Consider the following 14,706-nt stretch of genomic DNA (forward strand, 5'->3'; position numbering starts at 1 on the left):
CTAGGTTGTAACAGACCCAACATCTCATTTAGAAAGGGGTGGATCAATGTGAGTACCAAAGGGAGTGCTAACCATCCCCGCTTGGTCTTCTCAACATGCTCGGAGTCGAATCCAAACCTTTACTAGAAACACACAGATCAAGCTCCCCAACTCAACTTCTCCACCGCCCCTCCAGCTTTTAGGGGTTTTGTGTTGTTATTCAATTCCACCTCCCCCCTCTGCCAGGCCCTCTCCTGTTGCTGTGAAATTCAATCAGGTCTCCCAGACCTCTAGGCCCTGGAGAACTCGGCAGCTGCATTCTCAACTGTCTCGAAAGCTTAGCCCCGTCCCCTTCTCAAACCAGGATCAGCCCTGAGAGTTTTTGGATTCAATTGAAAATGAGGTTTTTAAAAATAAATAAATAAAATTAAAAAACAGACACAGGTTGCAGCTGGAATACATATGGTACAATTTGATTGGCTCCGATAACTGCGCACCAGGATTTATGAGGAGGAGAAATGGAGGGGGGAGAGAATGTGGAGGGTTTCTTTAGCTACGATTCCTGCATTTCAGGGGGTTGGACTAGATGTTCTTTGTAAGGTTCCTTCCAACGCTATGATACTAAATTAGGTAAAGGTAAAGGTACCCCTGCCCGTACGGGCCAGTCTTGACAGACTCTGGGGTTGTGCGCCCATCTCACTTAAGAGGCCAGGGGCCAGCGCTGTCCGGAGACACTTCCGGGTCACGTGGCCAGCGTGACATCGCTGCTCTGGCGAGCCAGAGCCGCACACGGAAACACCGTTTACCTTCCCGCCAGTAAGCGGTCCCTATTTATCTACTTGCACCCGGAGGTGCTTTCGAACTGCTAGGTTGGCAGGCGCTGGGACCGAGCAGCGGGAGCACACCCCGCCGCAGGGATTCGAACCGCCGACCTTTCGATCGGCAAGTCCTAGGCGCTGAGGCTTTAACCCACAGCGCCACCTGCGTCCCTATGATACTAAATTGGCTAGCTTTTAAAGGAAGCACGGATTGCCAGAAAATAATTCGGAAGGGCAGAAATGGCCCTAGTAGGCCAGAGTCGGCTCTGCTAATCCAATAGGATTTTCGGGGACTGATAATAAGACAGTGGTCGGCCACTGGCAGACGGAGGCCAAAGGAGGGCCTTCCTGTTTGCTGGCCTGCTCTGTCCTGACACCTAGTGGCCATTTTTTGTTTTGCATGGAGCCTGTGCAAGAATAGGCTTTTAGAAAAGATGGTTCCGAAGGGTTGGAAGATGGTTTGCGACCAGGGCCGTATTTAGGTTTGATGATGCCCTAAGCTACTGAAGGTAATGGGGACCTTTATATGCCCAGCTGTACTTTGTCAACAACAAATTGCCCGTGTTTTTTGTGTTGAATATATGCTATATGGTAATTTATGGACCTATCTAAAGCCTTTTGCACATAACAAAATATGTATTTTATCAAAATAGTTGTTGAACTGAAATACAGTTAAGAAGTATATTAATTGTGAAATACAATTAAGAAGAAGTATATTAATGTGAAATACAACTAAGAAGTATATTAATGTGAAATAATTATTAAGCTCTAACTTAAAATGATTTTTTTATTCATAATGCAAACACACTGGAATTTGACAATAACAAAAGTTCATTTAGAAACACAATTTACAAAGACTCATAATGGGGGGGGGGCAAGAGAGTGGGGCCCTAAGCTATAGCTTGTTTAGCTTATACGTAAATCCGGCACTGGTTGCGGCAGGTGGTGATGGTGCCAGTGCGTCAGATCATTCGTGGCACTTGCTCCCTTGACAATGTGGAGAGTCCATAGCTCAGGGGACAGAGACCCTTCTTTGCATGCAGAAGGTCTCGGGTTCAACCCCTTGGCATGTGTTTTCCTCCATAACTTCCTGCCTTCCTCTCTCCCTTCTCCCAGGTGTGGTTCAGCAACCGGCGGGCACGGTGGCGCAAGCAGGCCGGGGCCAATCAGCTGGCAGCATTCAATCACCTGTTGCCGGGGGGCTTCCCTCCGACTGGGATGCCCACTTTGCCTCCTTACCAGCTGCCAGATTCAACTTACCCAACCACCACCCTTTCCCAAGGTGTGTGCTCCAGGCTTGGGTGGGGAAGTGGGTTGTTTCGATGGGTGGGTTGTGTTCGACCGAGCGACTCCTCCGGAATCGCCTCCGTTCTCTCCTCCGATGATAATTAATGACCTGAGCCTCTAATAAGGCTCCAAACATGTTCCCATTACGCAGAGTATCCAGCACAGGGAAGGACGAGAAATATGAGCTACATGCTAAGAGTTTTATTACTAAGCTACGCAGACAGAAAATAAATACATCCTCTCTCTGTGAGAGCAGAGAGCAACTGAACCACAAAGGAACAGGAAACCAATAAACATCACATCCGCCTCCTGTCTTCTGTGAGACTTCCAACAGCCTGGAATGTCTGGAATGCAAAACAGAGTCTTGTGACTCCAAAGCACTGCACAGTGGCAACACACAGAAACCAACAGGTTGATGGATGGCATTTATATCAAACCTCAAGGTGGCAGGCATGGTGCCACCCATCCCTCCTTGTTTAATCCCCACAACAATCCTGTGAGGGGGTTTAGGCCAAGAGGCAGGGACTGGCCCAGAATCACCCAGTGAGATTCACGACAGAATGTGAGGATTTGAACTCTGGTTCTCCCAGTTCCTAGTCTGACTGGCACAGAGTGGGCAGAGCCAGGGATTGGCTGAGCCAGAGCGAATGATAGCTGAGATCTTCTAGGGGCAACACTGAGACTCAGGGCTTACCCACAATTCCTCTGTTCCCACAGCTTCCCCCCGGGGAAAACCACTCGGAGCAACCAGCAATTGGGGTTGTCTCCTGCTCTGTAGACTGGCGGCTGCAGGTTCGATCCCCGCCATCTCCTGGTAGAAGTCTCTTCCAGCCTTTACCCAAATCCGCAGTTTCTGTTCACACCTTGGGGCAAGGGGAAAGGAGTTCTTCTTGCATTGCCAAAGGCTCTCGGTCGCTCTGTTTCTTAACGGCCCTAGCGAATTCCTCTGCAGCTTATATTTCTTGCTTCACAGCCCAAACAATCAAAATCCTACCATTTATTAATTTCTAGTCTTTAGAGGGGGTCCCAACCAAATCTATAACATGCCCCCCCCTTCACTTTAGCTACAGGGACAGCTTTCCACAGCTGGGCATGAGAAAATATCAGGAGGTTACTAACAGCATTCAGAGCAGTACATCAAAGCAGATAGTTTGCTTCGGTTTAGTGCTAAATTGGTTTTCCCTGAGAAAGGAGTGGGGCAAGGGAGAAACCGCATAGACTCATCCCTAGAAAGCATGGGTCAAGCAGAAAAGTGGATAGCTCAGTTGATTAGAGCGTGCTGCTGATAATGCCAAGGTTGCAGGTTCGATTCCCATAAGGGACGGGTGCATATTCCTGCACTGGAGGGGGTCAGACTGGATGATCCTCAGGGTCCCTTCCAACTTGATGAGGAGGGGGAAGGTGACAGGCAGGGCCACCCGCTGGACTAGTTGTAAGAAAGAAGCCCCATTCACCCCAGTGGACCAGACCTCCACTGAAACAGATGGTGGGAACATGATTTGGGCCTCAGGTCAAGATGGCGCCTCCATCCTGCCAGCCTTTCCCCAAAGGAACACAGTGATGGTTGGGTGATGACTGCCACCGCTTCTAACCCAATGCTTCTTTTCCCCACAGATGGGGGCAGCACTGTGCACAGACCCCAGCCTCTCCCACCATCCACCATGCACCAGGGAGGGTTGGCTGCCGCCGCCGCAGACTCCAGCTCCGCCTACGGGACCCGACATGGCTTCTCCACCTACTCCGACAGCTTCATGAACCCCGCAGCTCCTGCCAATCACATGAACCCTGTCAGCAATGGCCTCTCTCCCCAGGTAGGCTGCTCACCTGTGTTTTGCTATTGTCTCCGGCCTAAACTGTAGGCAGTGCGTGAGGAAACTGGGAGAACGCATGGCTGTTCCCACGTGTCCTTAGTTGAGCGCCGCAGCGTTTTGTTCATTTGCTTATTGTATAAAGCCGGCATAGGCAGCCTGCAGCCCTCCAGAAGGCGTTGGACGACAGCTCCCATCAACCCTACGCTGGCTGATGGAATTTGGAGTCCAACAATACTTTGAAAGCTACAGGTTCCCCATTTCTTATTTCCCCCCGCTCTTCCTCAGAAGACTCCCAAAGTTGCTTACCAATATCGGAAATGATTCCCTTTCCTCAAGCTTGCAATCTAATAGCCGCGACACAAAAGGAAAGGGGATTGGAAGGGTGGAGGAAAGAAGCAAACCCAGTTACTAGTTCTTAGGCAGTTAAACAATTCTACAGGTCTGCAGCTGAGGCTAAACTAGTTTTAGATCTGTGGCATTGCCAGGTCACCCAGTCAAAGACGGAAACGGAGCCCTTCAAGGAAGGAAGGAAGGACCTTTAACAAAGTGCCACCACATATTTGAGGACATCCCACAATGTCTGCTTAGCCCCGATTCTGTTGCAATGCAGACACTGAGTAAAGGCCCTCTTACGCCTTCAGGACTTTGGCTTGCTGGCACAGCTGGTTTTAGGATTTGCTGTTGATCTACAGATGTAACGGTCAGCCTTGTTTTTTGTGATTTGCCATGAAGGTTTTTTCCTTAAGCTGCTTTGAGATGTGACTTTGCAGACAAATTAACCCGTGAATTCCGGTGTTGTATTTGAGAGCCTCTGTTTGAAAACCATGAATGAATAGTTCCGGGTACTCTCTGCTAACCGCAATAGTGGGAGACGAATCGTAGATACCAATATGCTTTGTCCATGCATCTTCCTATTGCAATATGTTATTAGACAAATCTGCATATTTATTTTGTCTCCCAGACATTGTTGGACTGCAATGCACATCAGCTCCACCCAGCATGGCCAATCGTCAGGGATGATGGGAGTTGTAGTCCAGCGATATCTGGAGGGACACAGGAGGAACCCCATTCTTGTATTAGAAGAAGTCACGAGTTGTGATGGAGGTAGCCAGGGGCAGTAAAGTTGGAAAGGACCACCAAACATCATCTAATCCAATCCACTGTGAGTGCAAGAATCACAGCTGAAGAATCCCTGAAAAGCACTATGAAGGGAATTCTGAGCCATCCCAATTAGTTGACAGAAAGAACACACCTTATATTTTCTTTGGGTCCAAACAAGTTCAAGGTCCATCAGTAATGCTGGATCCTTGCCCGGCCTGAAACCCTGGAGGGTCGTCAGTGTAGACAATACTGAGCAAGATGGACCAAATAAGCAGCTTCCTAACACGTGTTAAATCTATCCCCCAAGTGACCACATTACAAATAGTACAGAATAGGTCTTTGGCGAAGTTAACCCACGGTCCTTAAGGGTGTTACATCACTAAAGGAGAGTGTGAGTGGCAGAGGGTGATTGCGTCAGGCCTTTTCTTGACTTGGTTGGCTTCTCTCTCATTTCCTCTCCTCCCCTCCCTTTTTCTTCAGTGTCTGTTTAAGTGTAATAAGCATTTAAATGAAGTATTGCCTGACCAGGGATGGAAAGAAGAGGAGGAGGAGGAGGGAGAGATTTGGGAAGGAGGGGAGAGAAGTAGAAGGGGGTGTTAAATAGCAAAGAATTAGGGTGGGGGGGAGGGAGAAGATCAGATGCAAATCACTAGTAGAAAGGAAATTATGTGCAATTACCCAGCAAAACTGGGCAGCTTCTGCCCACCCCTGCCAACAAGATCTCATTAATAAGCAGAAAATAAGATTGAAATGGTGTGTAAAAGAGGTGGAAAAATGAATTTGAATGCTGCATTTGTCCACAATTACCCCCTCGTTCACACATATTTTATTGCAATTTTTTTTATTATTATTCTTAATCTTTCCATCCCTCAAAGCAGATTGGGAACATCCTGGCATTATGGTTGCAGAGGGAGAGGCATTACGGATTTCCCTTTTTCTTTCCCTTCTGCCCCCCTGAAAGAGACTCTGCCCGCTCTCAAATTTGCAAAGGCCGGGCTGGCGGGGATCAGAATTCATTGCTTCGGCTTATCGCCGTGTAGGAACAAGTTCTTTTCCGGGGGGAAATGCCCGACCTTCAATTGCGTGGCGAGGCGTCCTGCAATGCGTCTCTTTCTCTTTTTCCCTCTGTAGGCGGGAACGCAGGAAGCCACCTTAGGCAGAGACAGGGCGTTCGTCCACCTAGCTTAGTGGTGCCTGCACTGACTGGCAGTGGCTCTGAAGGTTTCCAGAGCGGATCTCCCCACCCCACCCCTACTTGGAGATGCCACTGGGGGCTAAACATAATAAGAAAAGCCTGCTGGATCAGGCCAATGACCCACCTCCAGTCCAGCATCACCTTCTCATGGGAGAATTTGGAGGCAGAGAGTAATAATAATAATTTATTTGTACCCCACCCATCTGGCTGGGTTTCCCCAGCCACTCTGAGCGGCTTCCCACAAAAATTAAAAATACATCAAAATGTCACACATTAAAAACTTCCCTGAACAGGGCTGCCTTCAGATGTCTTCTGAATGCCAGGTAGTTGTTTATCTCTTTGACATCTGATGGGAGGGCGTTCCACCACTACCGAGAAGGCCCTCTGCCTGGTTCCCTGTAGCTTTGCTTCTTACAGTGAGGGAACCGCCAGAAGGCCCTTGGAGCTGGACCTCAGTGTCCGGGCAGAACGATGGGGGTGGAGACGCTCCTTCAGGTCTAATGGGCCGAGGCCGTTTAGGGCTTTAAAGAACAACACCAACACTTTGAATTGTGCTCGGAAACGTCCTGGGAGCAAATGTGGGTCTTTCAAGACCAGTGTTATGTGGTCTCGGTGGCCACCCCGAGTCACCAGTCTAGCTGCTGCATTCTGGATTAGTTGTAGTTTCCGGGTCACCTTCAAAGGTAGCCCCACATAGAGCGCATTGCAGTAGTCCAAGAGGGAGATAACTAGAGCATGCACCACTCTGGCAAGACAGTCCACAGGCAGGTAGGGTCTCAGCCTGTGTACCAGATGGAGCTGGTAGACAGCTGCCCTGGATACAGAATTGACCTGCACCTCCATGGACAGTTAGGTTGGTAACATCAACATGCAATGGGGGGATAACATCATGGAGCATTTCTCATCCCCCAAATGATAGAATTGGCACAGTCATTTTTACACTTCCATTGAGGAGGCACATTCCTTTCGGGAGTTCTCTGGGAACATAAGAGCCTGCTGGATCAGACCCTTGGCCCATCCAGCCCAGCATCCTGTTCTCAAAGTGGCCAACCAGATGCCCCAATGGGCAGAATCTGAGCACAAGAACTTTCTCTCCTACTGCAGTTGTCAGCAGCTGGTATTCAGAAGAATCACTGCCTCCTCTTGTGAAGGGAGAACATGGTTGTCATGGCTAGGAGCCATTGATAGCCCTCCACGAAGTCGTCTGATCCTCTTTTAAAGCCACTCCTGTGGCAGGGAGTTCCATAGTTTAACCATGTGCCGCACGAAGGGCTTTCTTTAATCTGTCCTGAATCTTCCAACATTCAGCTGGATGCCCACGATTTCCAGTTCTTACGAGAGACAGAGAAAAGCTTTTCTCCATCCTTTTCCTCCGTGCCATTTATCATTTCGTAAACTTCTGTCACCTTGCCTTTTAATAATAGTAATAATAATAATAATAATAATATAATAATAATAATAATAAAATAATAATAATAATAATAATAATAATAATAATAATAATAATAATAATAATACCCCACCCTCCCCAGCCAAGACAGGGCTCAGGGCAGCTAACACCTAATATAAAAAAAATTGATTGAAATACAGCTTAAAAAACAAGATTAAAATACAACATGAAAACATTAAAATGCAGCCTCATTTCAGTGAAAACTCAAATCAAAAACTTTTGGGGGGATGAAAATGTCAAGTCTTCACCAAGGCTAACTATCCAGACTGGTCTTACATGGGCCGGAATAAAGCTAGGGAAGTCCCCAAATAGGAGTTCCAACACAGAAGGAACTAAAAAGTCGCAAATGCTACAATTTGTCTTCCTAGGGGAGTCTCTCCTGGAACCTGAGCCTCCAAAGCAGCCACCCCCTCTTGCCTCCTGGCTCCCCCTGCCTTCCTTTAACTCTCTGCTGAGATCACAAGAAGACCCCACTCCAAAGGTCCACTGAGCCCAGCATCCTGTTACCGAATGCTCCATTTGCGAAGCCCGCAATGGATTCTCCCTCAAAACAGGTGGCAGTGGGGGCCACCAACATGGATGGCTTCAGCAGAGGATTAGACAGAACCACCAAGCCCAAATGCTGTCTGTGGCTACTAGACCTTAAGGTCCACAAATGACAACATTTTGGAGGTCCCAAGTCACAAGATGGTTAGGTTGGTCTCAACTGGGGCCAGGGCCTTTTCAGTAGTGGCCCCGACTTGGTGGAACGCTCTGTCACAAGTGACTAGGGCCCTGCGGGACTTGACATCTTTCCGCAGGGCCTGCAAGACAGAGCTGTTCCGCCTGGCCTTTGGTTTGGACTCAGTCTGACCCTTATGTTTCCCTCCCCTTATGGTTTTGACTTTTAAAATGAGGCTGCATTTTAAATTGCATTTTAACCTCCCACTGCTGCTGTGCCGCCGGAGCACGATTTCTGTTCTCATCCTGAAGCAAAGTTCTTAACCCGAGGTACTATTTCTGGGTTAGCAGAGTCTATAACCTGAAGCGTCTGTAATCCGAGGTACCACTGTACTTGGGCCACGTTTGCAGGTTAAAGAAGAGCCTGCTGGATCAGGGCCACAGGGCCATTTGGTTCAGCATCCTGTTCTCAAAAATGCCTTTGAGAAACAAGCTAGCAGGCTTGGTCTGTTGCTGGGGCCAGGGATGCTTCTGAAAACCAGTTTCTGGAAATGTCAGGAGCATAGCTGTTAACCTTACCTTTTTTTTTTGCGGGAAATTCCCTTATTCCAGCACCGTTTCCCACTGCTTCCTGCTGCTATCCCAGATTGTTAAATATCCCGTAGACTGTCCCTGGGACAGGGGAGGCTGTTGATCCCTTATTTTCAAGGCTGCTGCTTCCTTATTTTCAAATCTGAAAGTAGACAGCTTTGGGCAGGAGCAGAGATGGCTCTTGGGATTGGGACCTGCTTCCCGTTGGGCCATCTGGCTGGCCACTGTGACACCAGGATGCTGGGCTACATGGGCCATTGGCCTGATCCAGCAAACCTCTTCTTTTATATGTAATTTTTTAATTTTTGTATCGAATGGATTTCCTATTTCCATAAGGCATTAGGAAACAGAGGCTGCAGTTTTTCTCTGCCTCTCCCCTCCTTCTTGCAGAAAGCTTTGCTGAGATCCCAACAGCTCAGTATCACATACAGCCCTCGCTCCGTAAACTTTTAACCTAAAGGATCCCACAAAGCTGGCATTTCTTTCCAGTAAACTTTTCCTTTCTTCCTTCATCCGCCCCCCACCCCCATCCAGGAGAGCCATCTGCTGCTGTCAGTTAGATTCCTGGGCTGAGGGCAGTGGGAAAAACCGGAGCAAAAACACGTCTCTCTCTCCTGCTTCTTTTTCTCATGTGAAAAGAGAGAAGTTTATTTTCCAAGTTGGGGCTCTGCCCTGGGATTTGAAGGATGGGGGTGGGGTGCATTGGAAGAGAAAAGAGGGGTTCCGGCAGGTGCCTTTGTAACAGAGATCCTTTCCTTTCGAAGCTGAAAGCCTTTTCAACTTTATAAATAGGGCCTGCTAAGCATGTGGACATCGATTTTCCAAATTTCCCCCCATTTCTTTTTTGGTATATATTTATTTACAAATAAAATGCAACAAAATATATTAGTAGAAGGCAAATGAAATGCAGTAGAAGTAGAATAAAAGACGCTATTGGGAGCCAAATATATAGGAAAAGAATTCCATTGCAAATTCACACGTAATGAATTAATATCCCAAAAGTTCCATGTACAACAAATAGGTTTACATTCTCCTGTACCTTATTAAAGGTAAAGGGGCCCCTGACCATTAGGTCCAGTCGTGACCGATTCTGGGGTTGTGACGCTCATCTCGCTTTATTGGCCGAGGGAGCCGGCGTACAGCTTCCGGGTCATGTGGCCAGCATGACTAAGCCGCTTCTGGCAAACCAGAGCAGCGCATGGAAATGCCGTTTACCTTCCCGCCGGAGTGGTACCTATTTATCTACTTGCACTTTGACGTGCTTTCGAACTGCTAGGTTGGCAGAAGCTGGGACCGAGCAATGGGAGCTCACCCCATCACGGGGATTTGAACCGCCGACCTTCTGATCAGCAAGTCCTAGCTCTGTGGTTTAACCCACAGCGCCACCCATGTCCCTTGTACCTTATTACTCCAGCACATTAGGAAAAGGCTGCATTTTTCAATGAAATTGTTGTCTTCCCTCTCTGGTTATCACCATATATGTAAGCTTAACCATACAAACTATGTCCCATCTTTATTTTTCAACCTTGATTTCCCCCCCCCCTTTCATTTTGCAAAAGGCCCCACTAATTTGGCTGTTTTGATTGGAACAATTTTGTCACGCCTTGGGCTATTATTATTATTCTTTATTACATTTATATCCCACCTTACTTCTTCCGAGGCTCTCAAAGCAGCATACATAGTTCTCCTATCCATTTTATCCCTACAACAACCTAGCGAGGTAGGCTAGGCTGAGAGTGAGTCACCCCCCCATGGCTGAGTAGGGATTTGAATCCTCGTTTCCCAGGTCCTCATCCAGCACTCTAACCACTGCACCTCAATGGCTCTAGGGATGGGGGGATGGAGAGAGAAAGAGGAATTTTAATTTAGTTTGCATTTGAGGATGAATTTATCAGATTGGCTCATCCTGAAAAGTGCATGAGCCGAAATGCAGCCATTTTTTCATAGAATCATAGAATTGGGACCCAAAGGGTCATGTAGTCCAACCCCCTGCAGTGCAGGCATCTCAACTAAAGCATCCATGACAGATGGCCATCCAACCTCTGCTTAAAAACCTCCAAGGAGAGAGAGTCCATCTCCTCTGTTCCACTATCGAACGGTTCTTAGCATCCAAAAGTTCTTCCTAATATTTAGTCAGAATCTCCCTTCTTGTAACCTGAAGACACTGGATTGGGTCCTGCCCTCCAGAGCAGCAAAAAAACAAGATCGCTCCATCTTCCAACGTGACATTTTGCAATGCTGTTCCGCAGCCTGCGTATAACTGCATACGTTGACGAAAATGGCATGCAAAACATGGCAGTGAAACTTGCTTTGCAAAAAATGTGTTCATGTCTGGGGCGGGTGCCAGGAGCAGGCCAGTACTAGCTCACATAGTGTCAGGGAAGTTAACTCTTTTATATATATATATATATATATATATATATATATATATATATATATAATATTTTTATTGGTTTTTAACATACAAAATTATAAAACATACCACACAATTTATCACAAATACATTCTTATTGGACTTCCATCAGCACCTCTGATAATCCTCCGTCTTAATCATTTCTTACGCATTTCCTAGCTTAATATTGCCTTTACATTCTTAACATACCACATCTCCTTCTCCATTTTTGCAATATTTCTAATATTATTCCTCACAGAACTTCTTGCAAACCTACATACGTCGTCTGGTCATCACAAATACTTTTCAAATAGTCTGTAAATTTATTCCAGTCCTCGGTAAACTTCTGGTCCCGCCAGTTTCGGATCCTTCCCGTTAGTTTGTCAAGTTCCGCATAGTCCATTAATTTCATCCTCCATTCTTCCATCGTTGGTAATTCTTCTTGCTTCCATTTTTGGGCCAATAGTATTCTTGCTGCTGTTACTGCATATAGAAAAAGCTTACATTCCTTTCTATTTATATCGTTTCCAACAGTACCCAAGAAGTTAACTCTTAATTCAAAGAAACAAGCAGCTTGAGAGCGAAGACCTAGCGAGCACAGCAGCTCTTCCCCGTAGATCATGCCCCAATGAGGGAGTTGTGAGGACTGAAGGTCTCTGTTTTCCCACAGTTGCCTAAGCCTCCTCCTCCCTCTGATCCTTCCCAAGCAATCAGAGACTCCATCAACATGTCTGTCCCTGCTCCGCCCTCTTCATACTGCCCTCTTCTGGTTCTGGGAGACCAGCAGGAAGGGGAGCTGATTGCAGCAGGAGGTGAAGACCCCCTGACTTCTTCAGCAGCCTGCCTGACTCTGTCTCTTGCCCCCCCCCCCGCCTCTGATTCTGCCTCTGATTCTGGACTAGTGTCTGCCACAGCCTCTTCCTGCTCACTAAAGCCTGTTGCCTCTTCAGCTTCTGACACCTCCTCCTTCCAGTCTTCTCCCTCTTCTCCCTCTGTTCATTTATCACCATCCCACCACCAATCCCCTGGCTCTGAGCTTGCTTCCTTTGGGGTTCCCTAGCTGGTGCCTCCCAGCTCTCTTCTGCATCCAGCCAGTGTATGACGGAACACCATTATAAGTTCACACTAGAATGCTGATGAATTTTCATGAGGGAGAGAGAGAGAGAGAGCACATAAGCAGAGAGGAAGTTGGAGAAAGTGAGGGAGAAGAATCAAGCCGAGGCTGGGTACATCTTCCCTTTTCTTCAATAGGGTTCCCGCTTCATGCTTGCAGTTTGAAATGGCAACACTTCTTTTACGAGGTTGTTTGTGGCTTTAATCGAAGAGCTAAAAGGGTTGCCTTTCAGCCGGCTGAAGATCTTGATCCCGGGATTGCAGTCCTGCTGGTCATAATGAATTGCTTATTATGCTTTTGATATCCGGCATGTGCCTGTCTGCCTGTATAAAACAGTGCATTAATGCGGCTGGTGTTCCTCCAGCACCCCTGATCATTTATACTGCCCTTGTCTACCTCTTTTTAGACATTCAGTGAAGACAATAGCTGGATGGCCTGACTCTGTATGGCAGTTTCCTCTTTATATGAGCCTTTTATTCAAAACCTGAATAAGGAATAGGATCCTACTTAGAGGGGGGGCGGGTTTGGGGGGGGAAGGACCATAGCTTAGTGCTAGAGTACCTGGTCTGCATGCAATTGAGAGGGTGCCCTGCTCCCTGAAACCTCAGAGAGCGGCTTCCAGTCAGTGTCGACAATACTAAGCCAGATGGAGCAGTTCCTGATTAATTTAGCCCCACGTCAGCCTCCAGAGTCCACATTTGGGACTGCGTCTTGCGGCATTTTCTGAAGGGCTTTTGTCGCCGTCTTTTTGTGTGTGCCTGGGGGCTTCAGAGCAACTGAGCGATGCCGCCTTGGCCGAGAGAGAATTGAAACGCCTTTTCCCCCCCTTTCCTTTTTTTTTTATTGTCCTGCTTTATGTGGATTAATCAGGGAGCCTGGGAGACGGGTTCAGGCAGGCCAGATAGAGGGAGAGAAAATGAGAGATTAGCACATTAACGCTGGAGCGAAGAGCGCGACGAGGCAGGCGACCTCTGGAATTCGGAGGCAGACGAGCCATTTGGACGGGCTGGAGTGACCCAAAGAGAACTGCGTGTGGGGGAGCCAGGAGGAGGCTTTTGGGCAGAAGAGACCCAACCGGGGGGGTGGGGGTGGCAGGGGAAGAAGGTGCCAAGGATGGAAGCCATTCAAATAAGGAGGAGACACGACTGTGTCAAGTATTTGAGAAGATGGATGCAGAATGTGTATATAGGAAGCCACCTTATCCCAGGGAGGGTGGCTGGGTGCCCCGTTTTTGCAGAGGACAGTCCTCTCTTTGAAGGGCTGGCAATCCTCTCTTTTAGGAACAGAGAAACTGTTCCAGAGTGAGGGCCACATTCCCCTTGGTGGCAGCCGTCAGGGGCCGCATGTGGGTGGGACTAGAATCGAAGGTGGGTGGAGCAATGGATTTTGGGAGGTGGCTGGTACCTACACACGCTCAGTGCTCCGTTCAGAAGGTGACCCCGAGGATACCTTCCAGACAGGAAAAAAGTGCTCGAGGAGGGTATGAAGTAGAGCTGGTGAGAGATGCGAAGGAAGCTTCCTTTATGCTGAGTCAAACACCTGGGATGTTCTGCATGCAAAGCAGGTGTTCTGCCATGGGCCCATCTAGCTCAACACAGATGGGCAAGATCTGGTAGGGGGGGGGGCGTTAAATTATGTAGCTCATGCATTGGTTACGTCAAGACAGGATTGCTGCAATGCTCTCTATGGGGGGCTTCCCTTATACTTGATCAAGAAGCTGCAGTTAGTCCAGAATGCTGTTGCATGATTGCTGATAGGAGTGAGGCTCAGAGATCCGCGATTGGCTACTGGGCCAACTTCAAGGTGTCCCTATTAGTATATATACAACTGCAGCTTCTGGATCAGGCTTGAGGGAAGCCCCACGTAGAGTGCATTTTAGCAACCTAGTCTTGAAATAACCTAAAACTCATGAACCATTCTAGGATGTCCCTATTTGCACTGGAGAAATGTTGGAGGCTATGGAATAGGACGTCCCTGTTTTCATCGGAGAAATGTTGGAGGGTGTAGCCAGGATTTCCTGTTCCAGACTCCAGCCTCAGTTGGTAAAAGGCATTTCTTGCCAATGTGGCTCCCCGAGCCTCTGTGGACAGAGCTGGACCCAGAAGCACCCCCAAACTGCGAACCTGCTCCTTCAGAGGGAGTGCAACTCCTTCCAGGGTAAGCAGCTGACCAATTTCTCAGGCACAGGAACTACTCAGTGTCTCTGTCTTGCTAGGATTCAAGCTCAGCTTCTTTTTTCCTCATCCATATCGCCGCTGAGTCCAGGCAGTGACCCAGGGACTGTGCAGCCTCTCCTGATTCAGATGCT

The 14,706-nt window shown here is 48.0% G+C and overlaps 1 protein-coding gene across 5 annotated transcripts in view; it reads left to right on the forward strand.

Moving 5' to 3' along the window:
• The window catches only part of PAX7 (paired box 7), a 178,874-nt gene that overhangs the window by 116,078 nt on the left and 48,090 nt on the right, over positions 1–14,706 (forward strand). For all 5 annotated transcript variants that reach the window (XM_079986956.1, XM_079986953.1, XM_079986957.1 and 2 more), the window contains 2 exons: positions 1,914–2,079; positions 3,699–3,895. In XM_079986956.1, the coding sequence (XP_079843082.1) occupies positions 1,914–2,079; positions 3,699–3,895 (363 nt within the window). The remainder of the gene's footprint in view (positions 1–1,913; positions 2,080–3,698; positions 3,896–14,706) is intronic.

The sequence above is a fragment of the Podarcis cretensis genome (assembly GCF_951804945.1).
Source record: "Podarcis cretensis genome assembly, chromosome: 8".
Lineage (NCBI taxonomy): Eukaryota > Metazoa > Chordata > Lepidosauria > Squamata > Lacertidae > Podarcis > Podarcis cretensis.